The following is a 19,158-nucleotide window of genomic DNA, read 5'->3' as shown; positions in this document are numbered from 1 at the left end:
CAGTCAGAACATTGAAATGGTCTCTCATCAGTGTGGACAAGTTGGTGTTGCTTTAGTTCCCCGGGGCTTTTAAAGCTCTTCCCACAGTCAGGACATTGAAATGGTCTCTCATCAGTGTGAACAAGCTGGTGTCCCTTCAGATAATGAGCGCTTTTAAAGCTCTTCCCACAGTCAGAACATTGAAATGGTCTCTCATCAGTGTGGACAAGTTGGTGTTGCTTTAATTCCCCGGGGCTTTTAAATCTCTTCCCACAGTCAGGACACTGAAATGGTCTCTCCCCAGTGTGAACTACCTGGTGTGTTTGCAGGTGGGATGACTGAGTGAATCCCTTCCCACACACAGAGCAGGTGAACTGTCTCTCCCCAGTGTGAACTCGCTGATGTATCAGCAGGCTGGATGATTGAGTGAATCCCTTCCCACACACGGAGCAGGTGAACGGCCTCTCCCCAGTGTGAACTCGCTGATGTACCGGCAGGTTGGATGAATGAGCGAATCCCTTCCCACACACAGAGCAGATGTACGGCCTCTCCCCAGTGTGTAGGTGTTGGTGTCTCTTGAGCTCCCCGGAGCTTTTAAAACTCTTCCCACACTCAGAACATTGCAACAGCCTCTCCCCAGTGTGAACTCGCTGGTGTCCCTTCACATCCTCGGAGCTTTTAAAGCTCTTCCCACAGTCAGAACATTTAAAGGGTCTCTCCCCAGTGTGAACTCGCTGATGTGTCAGCAGTTTGGATGACTGAGTGAATCCCTTCCCACACACAGAGCAGGTGAACGGCCTCTCCCCAGTGTGTAGGAGCCAGTGTCCCTTCAGCTCCTGGGGGCTTTTAAAGCTTTTCCCACAGTCAGAACATTTAAAGGGTCTCTCGTCAGTGTGGACAAGTTGGTGTTGCTTTAGTTCCTTGGGGCTTTTAAAGCTCTTCCCACAGTCAGAACATTGAAATGGTCTCTCATCAGTGTGAACAAGCTGGTGTCCCTTCAGATACTGAGCGCTTTTAAAGCTCTTCCCACAGTCAGAACATTGAAATGGTCTCTCGTCAGTGTGGACAAGTTGGTGTTGCTTTAGTTCCCCGGGGCTTTTAAAGCTCTTCCCACAGTCAGGACACTGAAATGGTCTCTCCCCAGTGTGAACTCCCTGGTGTGTTTGCAGGTGGGATGAACAAACAAATCCCATTCCACACACGGAGCAGGTGAACAGACTGTCCCTGGTGTGACTGCGCCGTTGAACTTTCAATGCAGACGGGGAACTGAAGCCCTTCCCACCGTCCCCACCTTTACTCGGTTTCTCCCCGGTGTGACAGTGCACGTGTCTCGCCAGGTCAGGCGATCGGTTGAATCCGCGTCCACACACTGAACACGTGTGCGGTTTGTCTGCGTTGCGATCCCTGCTCTCTCCTTCCATGTGCAAAGGCCGATGATATTCAGGTCCTGATGAATCCAGCAACTCTGTCAGATCTTGACGTGATGTTTGGTCTGAGCTTCACGCCTGTAACTGCTCCACTTCTATAACCCTGTAAATTGAGATCAGAAAAGGATCAGAGGCAAACTGTTGTTTAATTTTCCCCTTTCCGAACCTAGGGGCAGTGAAGCTGATTTTCAGGCCCCAGCTGCTGCACAGGTTGGTTGAAAGGATCAGCAGTAATGGCGGCTGTAATACCCACAAGCCCCCGCGCTCCAGAAAGCACTCTGTTGACTGAGTCCCGCGCATGTGCTCATGGCCCCCGCGCTCTCCCTCCTGCTCCACAATCGCCCATCCCGATCGGTCCGCAACATGCATGCTCAGCACACAAAATCCCGCGGTTGGAACATCGGGCGTGCATGCGGAGCCACAACATCTGGTACTGGTGCGCGGCTCAGGTGGGGGCGAGTCTGTGTTTCGCCTCAGCCGCCAGGGAGGTGCGCATGCGCAGGACGACCCAACATTCTTCCCGTCAGCAATCACTCCCTCGTTTCTTTAATAAAAACAGAAAATGCTGGAAATACTCAGCAGGTCAGGCAGCATCTGTGGAGAGAGAAACAGAGTTAACGTTTCAGGTCGATGACCATTCATCAGAACTGCTTGCTCTTTAGTGTCAGCCAGTGGCTCAGTGGGTAGCACTCTTGCCTCTGAGTCAGAAAGTTGTGGGTTCATAGTCCCACTCCAGAGACTTGAGCACAAAAATCCAGGCTGACACTCCAGTGCAGCGCTGAGGGAGTGCGGCACTGTCGGAGGTGCCGTCTTTCAGATGAGATGTTAAATTGAGGCCCTGTTTGCTCTCTCAGGTGGATGTAAAAGATCCCATGGCACTATTTCAGGAAAGAAAGACTTGCATTTATATAGTGCCACCAGATATCCTAAAGGGCTTTACAGCCAATGAAGTACTACAATGAAGTAGTCACTGTTGCAATGTGGGAAAGAGCAGGGGAATTATCCCCAGTGTCCGAGCCAATGTTTATCCCTCAATCAACATAAAAAAACGATAGATTATCTGGTCATTATCACATTGCTGTTTGTGGGAGCTTGCTGTGTGCTAATTGACTGCCGCATTTCCTACATTACAACAGTGACTACACTGCAAAAGTACTTCATTGGCTGTAAAGCACTTTGGGACGTCCGGTGGTGGTGAAAGGCGCTATCGAAATCCAAGTCTTTCTTTCTTCACTGGTCTCACCAGCGACCTCTTCTGGCAGTTGGTTGATTGACAGCTGAGAGTGCGCACAGGGAGCGGCGGTTTAAGGACATAAGAAATAGGAGCAGGAGTAGCCCAATCGGCCCCTCGAGCCTGCTCCGCCATTCAATAAGATCATGGCTGATCTGATCCTAACTGCCAATCTACTATCACAGAACCATCTCCTGAATCTAACAGAATTAGACACACGAAATAGGAGCAGGATCAGGCTACACAGCCCCTGGGCCCGCTCCGCTACCCACAGGGCCATGACCGATCCGAACCTAGACTCATGTCCAAATTCCTGCCCGCTCCCCGTAACCCTTAATTCCCTTTACTTCTAGGAAACTGTCTATTTCTGTTTTAAATTTATGTAATGATGTAGCTTCTACAGCTTTTTGGGGCAGCATATTCCATGGACCTACCACCCTCTGAGTGAAGTAGTTCCTCCTCATCTCAGTTTTGAAAGAGCAGCCCCTTATTCTAAGACTATGCCCCCTAGTTCTAGTTTCACCCATCATCGGGAACATCTTCCCCGCATCCACCCGATCCAACCCCTTCACAATCTTATATGTTTCAATAAGATCACCTCTCATTCTTCTGAACTCCAATGAGTAGAGTCCCAATCTACTCAACCTCTCCTCATATGTCCATCCCCTCATCCCCGGGATTAACCGAGTGAACCTTCTTTGTACTGACTCGAGAGCAAGTATGTCCTTTCTTAAGTATGGACACCAAAACTGTACGCAGTATTCCAGGTGCGGTCTCACCAATACCTTGTACAACTGAAGCAATACCTCCCTATTTTTATATTCTATCCCCTTAGCAATGAAAGCCAACATTCCATCGGCCTTCTTAATCACTTGCTGCACCTGCATACTAACCTTTTGAGTTTCGTGCACCAGGACCCCCAGATCCCTTTGTACTTCAGTACTTTCAGTTTCTTGCCATTAAGAGTCCGGCACAGCGACCCCTCCCGGTCACCAAGGGCAACAACCGCGCATGCCCAGAGGACACCAACCCCCTCCCCTACTAGGAGCTGCGCCTGCGCACTCGGATCCTGCCGGACGGAGTCGGCGCGGGGCCATTCCGGGGAAAGGCCTTGGTGTCGGTTCCAGAGTCGCGATCGGTGACGCGAAGTGAGTTTTCTCCGCTCCGATTGGGTGGAGAATCGCGCGGGGTGGATCGGGAGAGAATAAAGAGAGATAGAAAAACCTCAGAGTCCGCGAGGACCCAGACCGAGCGGCGGCAGTTGGACGGTGCACGTGATCTCCTCGGGGACACGTGACCCGGGCCTGCGGCCTGATTGACGGCAGCTTCCGACCAATAGGGAGCGAGCGGGGCGGGGCTGGAGGAGCGAGCCGGCGGCGGGTCCTCCAACCAATCGGGGAGCCTGAGGGGCGGGACTAGCGGCACCCAGTGGGCGGGGCTGGAGGAGCGAGCCGGCGGCGGGCCCTCCAACCAATCGGGGAGCCCGAGGGGCGGGACTAGCGGCACCCAGTGGGCGGGGCTGGAGGAGCTAGCCGGCGGTGGGTCCTCCAACCATTCGGGGAGCCCGAGGGGCGGGGTTTGCGGCACCCAGTGGGCGGGGCTGGAGGAGCGAGCCGGCGGCGGGTCCTTCAACCAATCGGGGAGCCCGAGGGGCGGGACTAGCCCCGGCTGATTGTCTGATCCGCAGGGCAGCGAGTTTCTCCAGTCCCTTGTTCAGGGCCCGGGGCCAGGGGAGGCTGTGGGCCTTTATTCCCCGCATTGGACACAAGGCTCTTTGTTTCAGGTAGGGTGACGTCGCACTGAAACGTTCCGCTCTCCTTTACAAAGATGGCTTTGTCTCAGGCATAGGGTGACGTCGCACTGAAACTTTCCGCTCTCCTTTACAAAGATGGCTTTGTCTCAGGCATAGGGTGACGTCGCACTGAAACTTTCCGCCCTCCTTTACAAAAATGGCTGCCGTTAACCTGGGCCTGTAAGGGGAAGAAATCCCCGCAACTGCGAACACGGGATCTTCAGCTTATTATTCGGGGCTTGCCTCCTGCACGAGTTGTTTATGAAGCCTCCCCACCCACCTACCGGTCCATTACTCCCCTCCGTCGCGATTTTTACCCGCTGCATTGTCACGCTCCCGGCTTCAGCTTCTCTCCATCTCCAGTAACGCACTGCGCATGCTCAATATACCGGTCCCTCCCGCGCCTGCGCGCTGGGCTCTTGTAGTCTGGGTGCGGCACGTGGTCCACCGCGGGGAATGCTGGGTAAAAGACCAGATTAGTGAATGGAACATGATTTACTGTGATCAGATTGAGGACTGAACCATGTTCATTCTAGTAGTCATGGTTTGTTTCTGCTGATCTTAATAACCCCTGTATCTGCGCTGGAGATTAATATTCTGTTTAAATAGTGAATAAATAAAGCTCGAGGAACAGCACCTCATCTTTCGATTAGGCACTTTACAGCCTTCTGGACTCAACATTGAGTTCAACAATTTCAGACTTTAACACTTACTCCCATTTTTCATGCTGTATGATTTTGCCATTCCCATTTGCAACATTTTCCAAGACTCGGTTTCACAGCCACATCTCTTTCCTCAACAACTGTCTCCGGTTTCAACTTATTCCACGTGGATTCCAACTGAACTTCCACCCTTCGTGTTTCAGATCCACCCAGGATAACTTTCCTGCCTCTTACCTTAGTAATATCTGTTACATCGCCAGCTTTTTCCAGTTCTGATGAAGGGTCCCAGACCTGAAACGTTAACTCTGTTTCTCTCTCCACGGATGCTGCCTGGCCTGCTGAGTATTTCCAGCATTTTCTGTTGTTATTTCAGTGAATAAATAAGTTTTGTTTCAAACACACAGTGTGACAAATATTTGATTTCTCCATGATAAGAGAAGACAAATTGATGTTCTGTTCCAGACTGTTTAATTTTTGGGCCTTTTCTTACTCGAGATTATTTCCGTTCTCATCTCGTTCGCCTTCTACCACATCAAACCCCAAGCTTGCTCCGTTTGAGTACACAACTTGTGGGTGTCATAGAATGAACTGCAGTCATAGAGTCATAGAGTTATACAGCACGGAAAGAGGCCCTTCGGCCCATCGCGTCCGTGCCGGCCATCAAGCCCTGTCTAATCTAATCCCATTTTCCAGCGTTTGGTCCGTAGCCTTGTATGCTCTGGCATTTCAAGTGCTCTTCCAAATGCTTCTTGAATATTGCGAGGGTTCCTGCCTCCACCACCCTTTCAGACAGTGAGTTCCAGATTCCAACCACCCTCTGGGTGAAAAAGTTCTTCCTCAAATCCCCTCTAAACCTCCTGCCTCTTACCTTGAATCTATGCCCCCTTGTTATTGACCCCTCTACTAAGGGAAAAAGCTCCATTCTATCTACCCTATCTATGCCCCTCATAATTTTGTACACCTCAATCGGGTCCCCCCTCAGCCTTCTCTGCTCCAAGGAAAACAAACCCAGCCTGTCCAGTCTCTCTTCATAGCTGACACTCTCCAGCCCAAAAAATTCAATCAAATTAGTCAGACATGATCTTCCCTTGACAAAGCCAAGCTGACTATCCCTAATTAATTCTTGCCTCTCCAAGTGGAGACTAATTTTGTCCCTCAGAATTTTTCCAATAATTTCCCTACCACTGATGTTAGGCTCACTGGCCTGTAGTTCCCTGGTTTATTCCTACTACCCTTCTTGAATAATGGTACTAGATTAGCTGTTCTCCAGTTCTCCGGCACATCCCCTGTGGCCAGAGAGGTTCTGAAAATTTGTGTTAGAGCCCCTGCAATCTCCTCTTTTGCCTCACACAGCAGCCTGGGATAAATCTCGTCCGGGCCTGGGGATTTATCCACTTTTAAGCCTGCTAGAACCGCCAATACCTCCTCCCTCTCGATGCTAATATGTTCGAGTATATCACAGTCCCCCTGCCCTATATCTATGTTGACATCGTCCTTCCCCATAGTGAAAACAGATGCAAAAAATTCATTTAGAACCCCACCTACATCTTCCGGCTCCACACACAGATTGCCACTTTGGTCCCTAATGGGCCCTACTCTTTCCCTAGTTATCCTCTTTCCCTTAATATACTTATAAAACACCTTAGGATTTTCCTTGATTTTGCTCACCAGTGTTATTTCATGGCCCCTCCTCGCTCTCCTAATTTCTTTTTTAAGTATCCCCCTGCACTTTTTATACTCCTCTAGGGCTTCCTCTGTCTTTAGTCCTTTGTATCTGCCAAAAGCCCTCCTTTTTTTCCTAATCCCTTCTCGTATATCCCTTGACATCCAAGGTTCCCTGGGGTTTTTGGACCCACCCTTGACCTTTACGGGAACATGTTGCCATTGTACGATCTCAATTTCCCTTCTGAAAGACTCCCATTGCTCCGATGCGGATTTTCCTACAAGTAGCTGATCCCAGTCCACTTTGGCCAGATCCTGCCTTATCCTATTAAAATCGGCCTTCCCCCAATTTAGAACCTTTATTTCCAGTCCATCTCTGTCCTTTTCCATGACTACCTTAAATCTCACCGAATTATGATCACTGTCACCAAAGTGCTCAGCTACTAACACTTCTTCCACTTGGCCGGCCACATTCCATAGAATTAGGTCCAGTACCGCCCCCACTCTTGTAGGACTTTCTACATGCTGGCTCAAAAAGCTCTCCTGGATGCACTTTAAGAATTCTGCACCCTCTAAGCCTTTCACACTCTGACTATCCCAGTTAATATTGGGGAAGTTGAAATCCCCCACTATTATTACCCTATTATTTGCACATTTCTCTGAGATTTGCCTACATATCTGTTCCTCTATCTCCCCCTGACTGTTTGGGGGCCTATAGTACACTCCCAGCAAAGTGCTTGCCCCCTTTTTGTTTTTAAGTTCCACCCATATGGCCTCATTAGAGGAACCTGCTAATATATCATCCCTCCTTATAGCAGTAATTGACTCCTTAATTAATATTGCGACACCCCCTCCTCTTTTACCTCCCCCTCTGTCTCGCCTGAAGATTCTATACCCCGGAATATTGAGCTGCCAGTCTTGCCCCTCCCTCAACCATGTCTCCGTGATAGCAACAATATCATACTCCCATGTGTTCATCAACACCTTCAGTTCATCCACCTTATTCACAAGACTCCTTGCATTAAAATAAATGCCATCCAGCCTTGCCCTACTCCCTTGTGCCATTACATACTTGCCCTTCCTTCCAAGCTGACTTGTTTTTTCCTCTATATTTGGCTGTACATCACCCCTTATTGTAGCTCCACTCTGTATCCCATCCCCCTGCCAGGTTAGTTTAAACCCCCCACAACAGTGCTAGCAAACCTCCCCGCAAGGATATTTGTCCCGCTCTGGTTCAGGTGCAACCCGTCCGACTTGTACAAGTCCCACCTTCCCCAGAAGCAGAGCCAGTGATCCAGGAAACTAAAGCCCTCCCTCCTACACCAACTCTTTAGCCACGCATTCATCTGCTCTATCCTCCTATTCCTATACTCACTAGCACGTGGCACCGGGAGTAATCCAGAGATTACAACCTTTGAGGTCCTGCCCTTTAATCTGCTACCTAGCTCCCTAAATTCTTGCTGCAGGACCTCATCCCTCTTCCTACCCATGTCATTGGTCCCAATGTGAACCACGACCTCTGCCTGTTCACCCTCCCCCTTCAGAATGCCCTGCAGCCGTTCAGTGACATCCTTGACCCTCTGACCCTCCGTCTTACCTAGGGTCTTACCATTCATTGTGTATTCCCTTACCTTGTTAGTCCCTCCAAAGTGCATCACCTCACACTTTTCAGAGTTAAATTCCATTTGCCACTGTTCCGCCCATCTGACCAACCCATCTATATCGTCCTACAGACTGAGGCTACCCTCCTCGCTATTTACCACCCCACCAATTTTCATGTCATCTGCGAACTTACTCACAGAATCTTACTTACTGATCATACCTTTTACATTCACATCCAAATGATTAATGTAGACCACAAACAGCAAGGGACCCAACACCGATCCCTGCGGTACCCGACTGGACACAGGCTTCCAGTCAAAAAAACAACCTTTGACCATCACCCTCTGCCTTCTGCCACTAAGCCAGTTTTGTATCCAATGTGCCAAGGCACCCTGGATCCCATGGGCTCTTACCTTCTTGACCAGTCTCCTATGCGGGACTTTATCGAAAGCCTTACTGAAATCCATGTATACCACATCCACTGCACTACCCTCATCCACACACCTAGTCACCCCGTCAAAAAATTCAATCAAATTAGTCAGACATGATCTTCCCTTGACAAAGCCATGCTGACTATCCCTGATTAATTCTTGCCTCTCCAAGTGGAGACTAATTTTGTCCCTCAGAATTTTTTCCAATAATTTCCCTACCACTGATGTTAGGCTCACTGGCCTATAGTTCCCTGGTTTATTCCTACTACCCTTCTTGAATAATGGTACTACATTAGCTGTTCTCCAGTCCTCCGGCACATCCCCTGTGGCCAGAGAGGTTCTGAAAATTTGTGTTAGAGCCCCTGCAATCTCCTCTTTTGCCTCACACAGCAGCCTGGGATACATCTCGTCCGGGCCTGGGGATTTATCCACTTTTAAGCCTGCTAGAACCGCCAATACCTCCTCCTTCTCGATGCTAATATGTTCGAGTATATCACAGTCCCCCTGCCCTATATCTATGTTGACATCGTCCTTCTCCATAGTGAAAACAGATGCAAAAAATTCATTTGGAACCCCACCTGCATCTTCCGGCTCCACACACAGATTGCCACTTTGGTCCCTAATGGGCCCTACTCTTTCCCTAGTTATCCTCTTTCCCTTAATATACTTATAAAACACCTTAGGATTTTCCTTGATTTTGCTCACCAGTGTTATTTCATGGCCCCTCCTCGCTCTCCTAATTTCTTTTTTAAGTATCCCCCTGCACTTTTTATACTCCTCTAGGGCTTCCTCTGTCTTTAGCCTTTTGTATCTGCCAAAAGCCCTCCTTTTTTTCCTAATCCATTCTCGTATATCCCTTGACATCCAAGGTTCCCTGGGGTTTTTGGACCCACCCTTGACCTTTACGGGAACATGTTGCCATTGTACTCTCTCAATTTCCCTTCTGAAAGACTCCCATTACTCCGATGCGGATTTTCCTACAAGTAGCTGATCCCAGTCCACTTTGGCCAGATCCTGCCTTATCCTATTAAAATCGGCCTTCCCCCAATTTAGAACCTTTATTTCCGGTCCATCTCTGTCCTTTTCCATGACTACCTTAAATCTCACTGAATTATGGTCACTGTCACCAAAGTGCTCTCCTACTAACACTTCTTCCACTTGGCCGGCCACATTCCCTAGAATTAGATCCAGTACCGCCCCCTCTCTTGTAGGACTTTCTACATGCTGGCTCAAAAAGCTCTCCTGGATGCACTTTAAGAATTCTGCAACCTCTAAGCCTTTCACACTCTGACTATCTGAGTCAATGGGACCCTCTCTGACCTTTCTCCCCAGTCCATCTCCAGGACCAGTGTGTATCTGAGTCAATGGGACTCTCTCTGACCTTTCTCCCCAGTCCATCTCCAGGACCAGTGTATATCACAGCGTCGGCGGGAATCTCGAGCGGCAGAGCGGGGCTATAAAAGGCCCCAGAGACCAGGTAAAGCCTCACAGTGTCGGCGGGAATCTCGAGCGGCAGAGCGGGGCTATAAAAGGCCCCAGAGACCAGGTAAGGCCTCACACCGTCGGCGGGAAACTCGAGCAGCAGAGCGGGGCTATAAAAGGCCACAGAGACCAGGTAAGTACAACCAGTCTCCGAACTCGGAACTCGGAGGGAAGGAGAGAGGTAAAAATTAATCCAAGTGTGACGTCACCAGAAAGCTGGTAAGTGATTGGTTGGTAAGTATTTCTCTTTTTTTTTTAAGCTTAAACTCTGGTTTATAGTTTCTAAGGTGCGATATTCATCATCTAGGATCAGAGCAGAGGGTATTTAAAAATAGTATTAATAAATGTAATTAATTACATAGAATGGGAGATCAGGTGATGTGTTGCTGCTGCAATATGTGGGAGCTGGTGGACACCATTGATGCTCACGGTGATCACATTTGCAGTAAATGTTGGCTGCTCGAGGAATTCCGGCTCCGTGTTGAAGAGCTGGAGTCCAAGCTTCAAACACTGAGACACATCAGGGACGGGGAGAGTTACCTGGACTCTGTATCAGGAGGTAGTCACACCAATTAGATTAATTAATTCAGATGTAGTCCGTGGCCAGGGACTAGAAGTGAGGCAGGTACGGGGATCCAGGAGGTAGTGTTGGAGGAGCCGCAGCCCTTGCTCTTGTCCAACAGGTTTGAGGCTCTTACTCCCTGTGAGGATGGGAACAGGGACTGCGGGGAGGATGAGCAACCTGGCCACAGCACCATGGAGCGGGGGGCCATTCAAGTGGGGGGAGTTAAAAGAAATGTTGTAGTGGTAGGGGATAGTATCATTAGGGGGATAGATAGAGTTCTTTGCAGCCGAGAGCGAGAGTCCCGAAGGCTGTGTTGCCTGCCCGGAGCCAGGGTTAAGGACATCTCCTCTGGGCTAGAGAGAAACTTGGAGTGGGAGGGGGAGGATCCAGTTGTCGTGGTCCATGTTGGTACCAACGACATAGATAGGACAAGGAAGGAGGTTCTGCTGAGGGAGTATGAGCAGCTAGGGGCCAAATTAAAAAGCAGAACCACAAGGGTAATAATCTCTGGATTACTACCTGAGCCACGTGCAAATTTGGCTAGGGTAAATAAAATTAGAGAGTTAAATGCGTGGCTCAAAGACTGGTGTGGGAGAAATGGGTTTTGCTTCCTGGGACACTGGCATCAGTACTGGGACAGGAGAGAGCTGTTCCATTGGGACAGACTTCACTTGGCCAGTGCTGGGACTAGAATCCTGGCGAATCGAATAACTAGGGCCGTAGAGAGGGCTTTAAACTAATTAGTGGGGGGGAGGTTTTAAGAGAGCGAAAAATAAAAATGACAGCGGAGAAGGCAATAGAGCAAGGCAGCAGTGGGGGAATTAAAAACCAGAGCGTGTCAGGAAGGGACAGAATGTATAATGAAAAAGGTAAAGTAGTAAAAGGGGTAAAAGCAGGAATAAATTGTCAGAAAACATATTTGAAAGTTCTTTATCTGAATGCATGCAGCATTCGTAACAAAATTGATGAGTTGACGGTGCAAATAACTACACATGGGTATGATCTGGTGGCCATTACGGAAACATGGCTGCAAGATAATCATGACTGGGAACTAAACATACAAGGGTATTTGACAATTAGGAAGGACAGACAGGAAGGAAAGGGAGGTGCGGTTGCTATGTTAATCAAGGATGGAATCACTGCAATAGTCAGAAATGATACTGGGTCAAAGGATCAGGATAGTGAAACAGTTTGGGTGGAGATAAGGAATAGTAAGAGGAAAAAGTCACTAGTGGGCGTAGTCTATAGGCCTCCTAACAGTTGCAACTCTGTTGGTCGGAGTATAAATCAGGAAATAGTTGGGGCTTGTAATAAGGGAACAGCTATAATCATGGGGGATTTTAACTTTCATATTGACTGGACTAATCAAATTGGGCATGGCAGCATTGAGGAAGAGTTCATAGAGTGTATTAGGGACGGGTTCCTTCAGCAGTATGTAACTAAACCAACCAGGGGGCAGGCAATCTTAGATCTGGTCCTGTGTAATGAGACAGGATTAATAAAAAATGTCCTAGTAAAGGATCCCCTTGGACTGAGTGACCATAATATGGTTGAATTCCAAATTCAGTTTGAGGGTGAGAGAGTTGGAACTCAAACCAGCGTACTAAGCTTAAATAAAGGAGACTATGAAGGTATGAGAGTAGAATTGACTAAAGTGGACTGGGAAAACAGATTAAAGTGTAAGACGGTACAAGAGCAGTGGTCTACATTCAAGGAGACATTTCACATCTTTCAAGATAAATATATTCCACTGAGAAAAAAGGGGAGTAAAAGAAAAGACAGCCATCCGTGGCTTAGTAAAGTAATAAAGGATAGTATCCGACTGAAAACAAGGGCATATAAAGTAGCCAAATCTAGTGGGAGGATAGAAGATTGGGAAGCATTTAAAAGCCAGCAAACAATAACTAAAAGATTAATTAAGAAAGGGAAGATAGATTATGAAAGTAAACTAGCAAAAAATATAAAAACAGATAGCAAGAGTTTCTGCAGCTATATAAAAAGAAAAAGGGTGGCTAAAGTGAATGTTGGTCCCTTAGAGGATGGGACCGGGAAACTAGTGGTGGGGAACATGGAGATGGCAAAGACATTAAACAAATATTTTGTATCAGTCTTTACAGTAGAGGACACTAACAATATCCCAACACTGGACAAACAGGGGGCAATGGGGGGGCAGGAGCTAAACACGATTAAAATCATCACTAAGGAGATGGTACTCAGTAAAATAATGGGACTTAAGGCGGATAAATCCCCCGGACCTGATGGCCTACATCCTAGGGTCTTGACAGAAATGGCGGTAGGGATTGTGGATGCATTGATGATCATTTTCCAGAACTCCCTGGACTCAGGAAAGGTCCCGGCAGATTGGAAAACTGCTAATGTAACACCCTTATTTAAGAAGGGAAGTCGACAAAAAGCTGGAAACTATAGACCAGTTAGCCTAACATCTGTGGTTGGCAAAATGTTGGAGTCCATTATTAAGGAAACAGTAACAGAGCATTTGGATAAACATAATTTAATAGGACAGAGTCAGCATGGTTTTACGAAGGGGAAGTCATGTTTGACAAATTTGCTCGAATTCTTTGAGGATGTAACATACAGGGTGGATAAAGGGGAACCAGTGGATGTAGTGTATTTGGACTTCCAAAAGGCATTTGACAAGGTTCCACACAAAAGATTACTGATCAAGATAAAAAATCACGGGATTGGGGGTAATATATTGGCATGGGTGGAAGATTGGCTATCTAACAGAAAACAAAGAGTTGGGATAAATGGTTCGTTCTCGGGCTGGCAATCAGTAACTAGTGGTGTTCTGCAGGGGTCAGTGCTGGGACCCCAACTCTTTACAATCTATATTAACGATTTGGAGGAAGGGACCGAGTGCGACATATCCAAGTTTGCCGACAATACAAAGATGGGAGGGAAAGCAGTGAGTGAGGCAGACATAAAAAACCTGCAAAAGGACATAGACAGGCTAAGTGAGTGGGCAGAGATTTGGCAGATGCAATATAACGTTGGAAAGTGTGAGGTTATGCACTTTGGCAGAAAAAATCAAAGAGCAAGTTATTATCTAAATGGAGAGAAACTGCAAAGTACTACAGTACAAAGGGATCTGGGGGTCCTGGTGCATGAAACACAAAAAGTTAGTATGCAGGTGCAGCAGGTGATCAGGAAGGCCAATGGAATCTTGGCTTTTATTGCAAGGGGGATGGAGTATAAAAACAGGGAAGTCTTGCTGCAGTTATACAGGGTATTGGTGAGGCCACACCTGGAATACTGCGTGCAGTTTTGGTTTCCATATTTAAGAAAAGATATACTTGCTCTTGAGGCGGTTCAGAGAAGGTTCACTCGGTTGATTCCGGAGATGAGGGGGTTGACTTATGAGGAAAGGTTGAGTAGATTGGGACTCTACTCATCGGAGTTCAGAAGAATGAGAGGCGATCTTATCGAAACATATAAGATTGTGAGGGGACTTGATCGGGTGGATGCAGTGAGGATGTTTCCACTGATGGGTGAGACGAGAACTAGGGGGCATAATCTTAGAATAAGGGGCTGCCGTTTCAAAACTGAGATGAGGAGAAACTTCTTCACTGAGAGGGTAGTAAATCTATGGAATTTGCTACCTCAGAGAGCTGTGGAAGCTGCGACATTAAATAAATTTAAAACGGAGATAGACATTTTCCTAGCAGATAAGGGAATTAGAGGTTACGGGGAGAGGGCAGGGAAGTGGACGTGAGTCTAGGTTCGGATCAGCCATGATCCTATTGAATGGCGGAGCAGGCCCGAGGGGCCATATGGCCTACTCCTGCTTCTTATGTTCTTAATAGGATTCTCTCTGACCTTTGTCCCCGTTCCATCTCCAGGACCAGTGTGTATCTGAGTCAATGGGACCCTCTCTGACTTTTCTCCCCAGTCCATCTCCAGGACTAGTGTGTATCTGAGTCAATGGGACTCTCTCTGACCTTTCTCCCCAGTCCATCTCCAGGACCAGTGTGCATATGAGTCAATGGGACCCTCTCTGACCTTTCTCCCCAGTCCATCTCCAGGACCAGTGTGTATCTGAGTCAATGGGACTCTCTGACCTTTCTCCCCAGTCCATCTCCAGGACCAGTGTGTATCTGAGTCAATGGGACTCTCTCTGACCTTTCTCCCCAGTCCATCTCCAGGACCAGTGTGTATCTGAGTCAATGGAACTCTCTCTGACCTTTCGCCCCAGTCCATCTCCAGGACCAGTGTGTATCTGGGTCAATGGGTCTCTCTCTGACCTTTCTCCCCGGTCCATCTCCAGGACCAGTGTGTATCTGAGTCAATGGGACAATCTCTGACCTTTCCCCAATCCATCTCCAGGACCAGTGTGTATCTGAGTCAATGGGACTCTCTCTGACCTTTCTCCCCAGTCCATCTCCAGGACCAGTGTGTATCTGAGTCAATGGGACTCTCTCTGACCTTTCTCCCCAGTCCATCTCTGGGACCAGTGTGTATCTGAGTCAATGGGACTTTCTCTGACCTTTCTCCCAGTCCATCTCCAGGACTAGTGTGTATCTGAGTCAATGGGACTCTCTCTGGCCTTTCTCCCCAATCCATCTCCAGGACCAGTGTGTATCTGAGTCAATGGGACTCTCTCTGACCTTTCTCCCCAGTCCATCTCCAGGACCAGTGTGTATCTGAGTCAATGGGACTCTCTCTGACCTTTCTCCCCAGTCCATCTCCAGGACCAGTGTGTATCTGAGTCAATGAGACTCTCTCTGACCTTTCTCCCCAGTCCATCTCCAGGATCAGTGTGTATCTGAGTCAATGGGACTCTCTCTGACCTTTCTCCCCAGTCCATCTCCAGGACCAGTGTGTATCTGAGTCAATGGGACTCTCTCTGACCTTTCTCCCCAGTCCATCTCCAGGACCAGTGTGTATCTGAGTCAATGGGACTCTCTCTGACCTTTCTCCCCAGTCCATCTCCAGGACCAGTGTGTATCTGAGTCAATGGGACTTTCTCTTACCTTGCTCCCCAGTCGATCTCTGGAAGCTCTTTGAATCGGAAGGGTTCTCTCCGGTTGGTGCTCACAATCCTGTGCTGGTTAACCGGCTGTTGTTCCTCAAGCGACAATCCCTGTTTACTTCGAGCTGAGCACCTTCGTCAATCACACCATCATTCACCGGGAGATCTAATTGTGGCAAAGCAGAAAATAAGAACAACACTGAAAGCGTGAAATAATGTAATCACAGAATCACAGAAACCCCACAGTGCAGATAGAGGCCATTTCGGCCCATCGAGCCTGCACCAACACACATCCCACCCGATCCCCGTAACCCCTACACCAACACATATCCCACCCTATCCCCGTAACCCCACGTATTTAATCCCCCTAACACTAAGGGTCAATTTATCATAGCCAATCAACCTAACCCGCACATCTTTGGACCGTGGGAGGAAACCGGAGCACCCGGAGGAAACCCATGCAAACACGGGGAGAATGTGCAAACTCCACAGTCACCCGAGGCCGGATTCGAACCCGGGTCCCTGGCGCTGTGAGGCAACAGTGCTAACCACTAATGTAGACTTTTAATCTGCTTACTAATAATCCAATGTGAAGGCGGAGTATTTGTTTGATTTTGTGCCTTTGCTCAGATCCCCAGTTGCAGGGCTGTGTGTTTAGTTTGGAGATTTTCCTCAGATCCCCAGTTGCAGGGCTGTGTGTTTAGTTTGGAGATTTTGCTCACAGTAAATTTCCGGCCTCCTGAGACTCCCCCATTCTCACTGCTCTGGGCGGAAATCCGCCATTTTCTGTGCGGAGTTACTGCCCGGAACGGTGACCCTGTGAGCCTCCTTCACTGTGACCTAAACTCGGGGCTGAGCAGCCGCTGTCGGGCCGAGTTCCCTCAATCACAGAGCGGGCCCTGTAACCCGGGCAACCAGCCTGTGTCTGACCCTCACTCACCGATCAACCCGCGCCGCCCGGCACAGCACACAGCAGGGAAGAGGCACTGCGCCTGCGCCGGAGTGCAGGGGAGCGGCACTGCGCCTGCGCCGGAGCAGGGAAGCGGCACTGCGCCTGCGCCGGAGGGCAGCGGCGCGGCACTGCGCCTGCGCCGGAGGGCAGGGGAGCGGCACTACGTCTGCGCCGGAGGGCAGGGGAGCGGCACTACGCCTGCGCCGGAGGGCAGGGGAGCGGCACTGCGCCTGCGCGGGAGAGGAAAGGGAGCGGCACTGCGCCTGCGCGGTAGAGCTATGTCGCACGAACGCATCACTGTCGCTCCCAGTGGTGGGAGGACTACATCAGAACATATACAGGCCCAGGTTAACGGCAGCCATCTTTGTAAAGGAGGGAGGAAAGTTTCAGTGCGACGTCACCGTATGTCTGAGACAAAGAGCCTTGTGTCCAATGCGGGGAATAAAAGCCCACAGCCTCCCCGGGCCCTGAACAAGGGACTGGAGAAACTCGCTGCCCTGCGGATCAGACAATCAGCCGGCGCTAGTCCCGCCCCTCGGACTCCCCGATTGTTTGCAGGACCCGCCGCCGGCTCGCTCCTCCAGCCCCGCCCCGCTCGCTCCCTATTGGTCGGAGGCTCCCGTCAATCAGGCCGCGGGCCCGGGTGACGTGTCCCCGAGGAGATCACGTGCACCGTCCAACTGCCGCCGCTCGGTCCGGGGCCTCGCGGACTCTGAGGTTTTTCTATTGCTCTCTATTCTCTCCCGATCCACCCCGCGCCATTCTCCACCCAATCGGAGCGGAGAAAACTCACTTCGCCTCACCGATCGCGACTCTGGAACCGACACCAAGACCTTTCCCGGAATGCCCCGCGCCGACTCTGTCCGGCAGGATCCGAGTGCGCAGGCGTAGGTCCGAGTGTGGGACGGGGTTGGTCCCCAGTGGGCATGCGCGGTTATTACCCTTGGTGACCGGCAGGGGTCGCTGTGCCGGACTCGGCACAAACCGCCGCTCCATGTGCGCATGCGCGGGCTCATGGCTGTCAATCAGCCAGCAGCCAGAAGAGGTCGCTGGTGAGACCAGTGAAGAAAGAAAGACTTGCATTTATATAGCGCCTTTCACCACCACCGGATGTCCCAAAGCGCTTTACAGCCAATGAAGTACTTTTTGAAGTGCAGTTACTGTTATAATGTAAACAAAGAAACAGAGAAGATCGGAGCAGGAGTAGGCCATTCGGCCCCTCGAGCCTGCTCCGCCATTCAATGAAATCATGGCTGATCATCCAAACTCAATACCCTGTCCCTGCCTTCCCCCCATATCCCTTGATCCCTTTAGCCTTAAGAAATATATCCAACTCCTTCTTGAATATATTTAATGAATTGGCCTCCACAGCTTTCTGTGGTAGAGAATTCCACAGGTTCACCACTCTCTGGGTGAAGAAATTCCTCCTCATCTCTGTCCTAAATGGCCTACCCCTTATCCTTAGACTGTGACCCCTGGTTCTGGCGTAGGAACCGCGGAAGTCAGTAAGCGCACCGCAAGCTCCCACAAACAGCAATGTGATAATGACCAGATAATCTTATCTTTTTGTTGTGTTAATTGAGGGATAAACATTGGCTAGGACACCGGGGGATAACTCCCCTGCTCTTTCCCACATTACAACAGTGACTACACTCCAATAGTACCTCATTGGCTGTAAAGCACTTCAAGACATCTGCTGGTCATGAAAGGCACCATATAAATGCAAGCCTGTCTTTCTCGAAATAGTGCCATGGGATCTTTTATATCCACCTGAGAGAGCAGACAGGGCCTCAGTTTAACATCTCCTCCAAAAAACGACACCTCCAACAGTGCCACACTCCCTCAGCACTGCACTGGAGTGTCAGCCTGCATTTTTGTGCTCAAGTCTCTGGAGTGGGACTATGAACCCACAACTTTGTGCCTCAGAGGCGAGAGTGCTACCCACTGAGCCACTGGCTGACACTAAAGAACAAGCAGTTCTGATGAAAGGTCATCGACCTGAAACATTAACTCTATTTCTGTCTCCACAGATGCTGCCTGACCTGCTGAGTATTTCCAGTAGTTTCTGTTTTTATTAAAGAAACGAGGGAGTGATTGCTGACAGGAAGAATGTTGGGTCGTCCTGCGCATGCGCACCTCCCTGGCGGCTGAGGCGAAACACCGACTCGCGTACCAGATGTTGCGGCTCCGCATGCGCGGCCGGTGTTCCAACCGCGGGGTTTTGTGTGATGAGCATGCGCGTTGCGGACTGATCGGGACGGGCGATTGTAGAGCAGGAGGGAGAGCGCGGGGCCATGAGCACATGCACGGGACTCAGCGTCAACAGAGTGCTTTCTGGAGCGCGGGGGCTTGTGGGTATTACAGCCGCCATTACTGCTGATCC

General features: G+C 49.5%; 1 protein-coding gene and 1 long non-coding RNA gene across 2 annotated transcripts in view; both read right to left on the bottom strand.

Moving 5' to 3' along the window:
* LOC147093445 (uncharacterized) overlaps positions 1-1,615 on the bottom strand; it is a 91,668-nt gene extending 90,053 nt beyond the window's left edge. The window contains exon 1 of the mRNA XM_085974335.1: positions 307-1,615. Within this exon, the coding sequence (XP_085830461.1) occupies positions 307-1,400 (1,094 nt within the window). The 5' untranslated portion in view covers positions 1,401-1,615. The remainder of the gene's footprint in view (positions 1-306) is intronic.
* A 2,934-nt stretch (positions 1,616-4,549) lies between these two features.
* Positions 4,550-17,282, bottom strand: LOC147093444 (uncharacterized). Its single transcript, XR_015074712.1, has 3 exons — positions 16,764-17,282; positions 15,825-15,989; positions 4,550-4,888 (listed from the first exon to the last, which is right to left on the bottom strand). It is a non-coding gene; the product is annotated as an uncharacterized LOC147093444 (long non-coding RNA).
* Positions 17,283-19,158: the final 1,876 nt, after the last annotated feature.

The sequence above is a fragment of the Somniosus microcephalus genome, unplaced genomic scaffold, assembly GCF_052327205.1.
Source record: "Somniosus microcephalus isolate GS21.2 unplaced genomic scaffold, FLI_Smic_1.0 unresolved_chr1, whole genome shotgun sequence".
Classification (NCBI taxonomy): Eukaryota; Metazoa; Chordata; class Chondrichthyes; order Squaliformes; family Somniosidae; genus Somniosus; species Somniosus microcephalus.
Note: the sequence above shows the minus strand (reverse complement) of the source record. Positions and strands in the feature narration are given on the sequence as shown.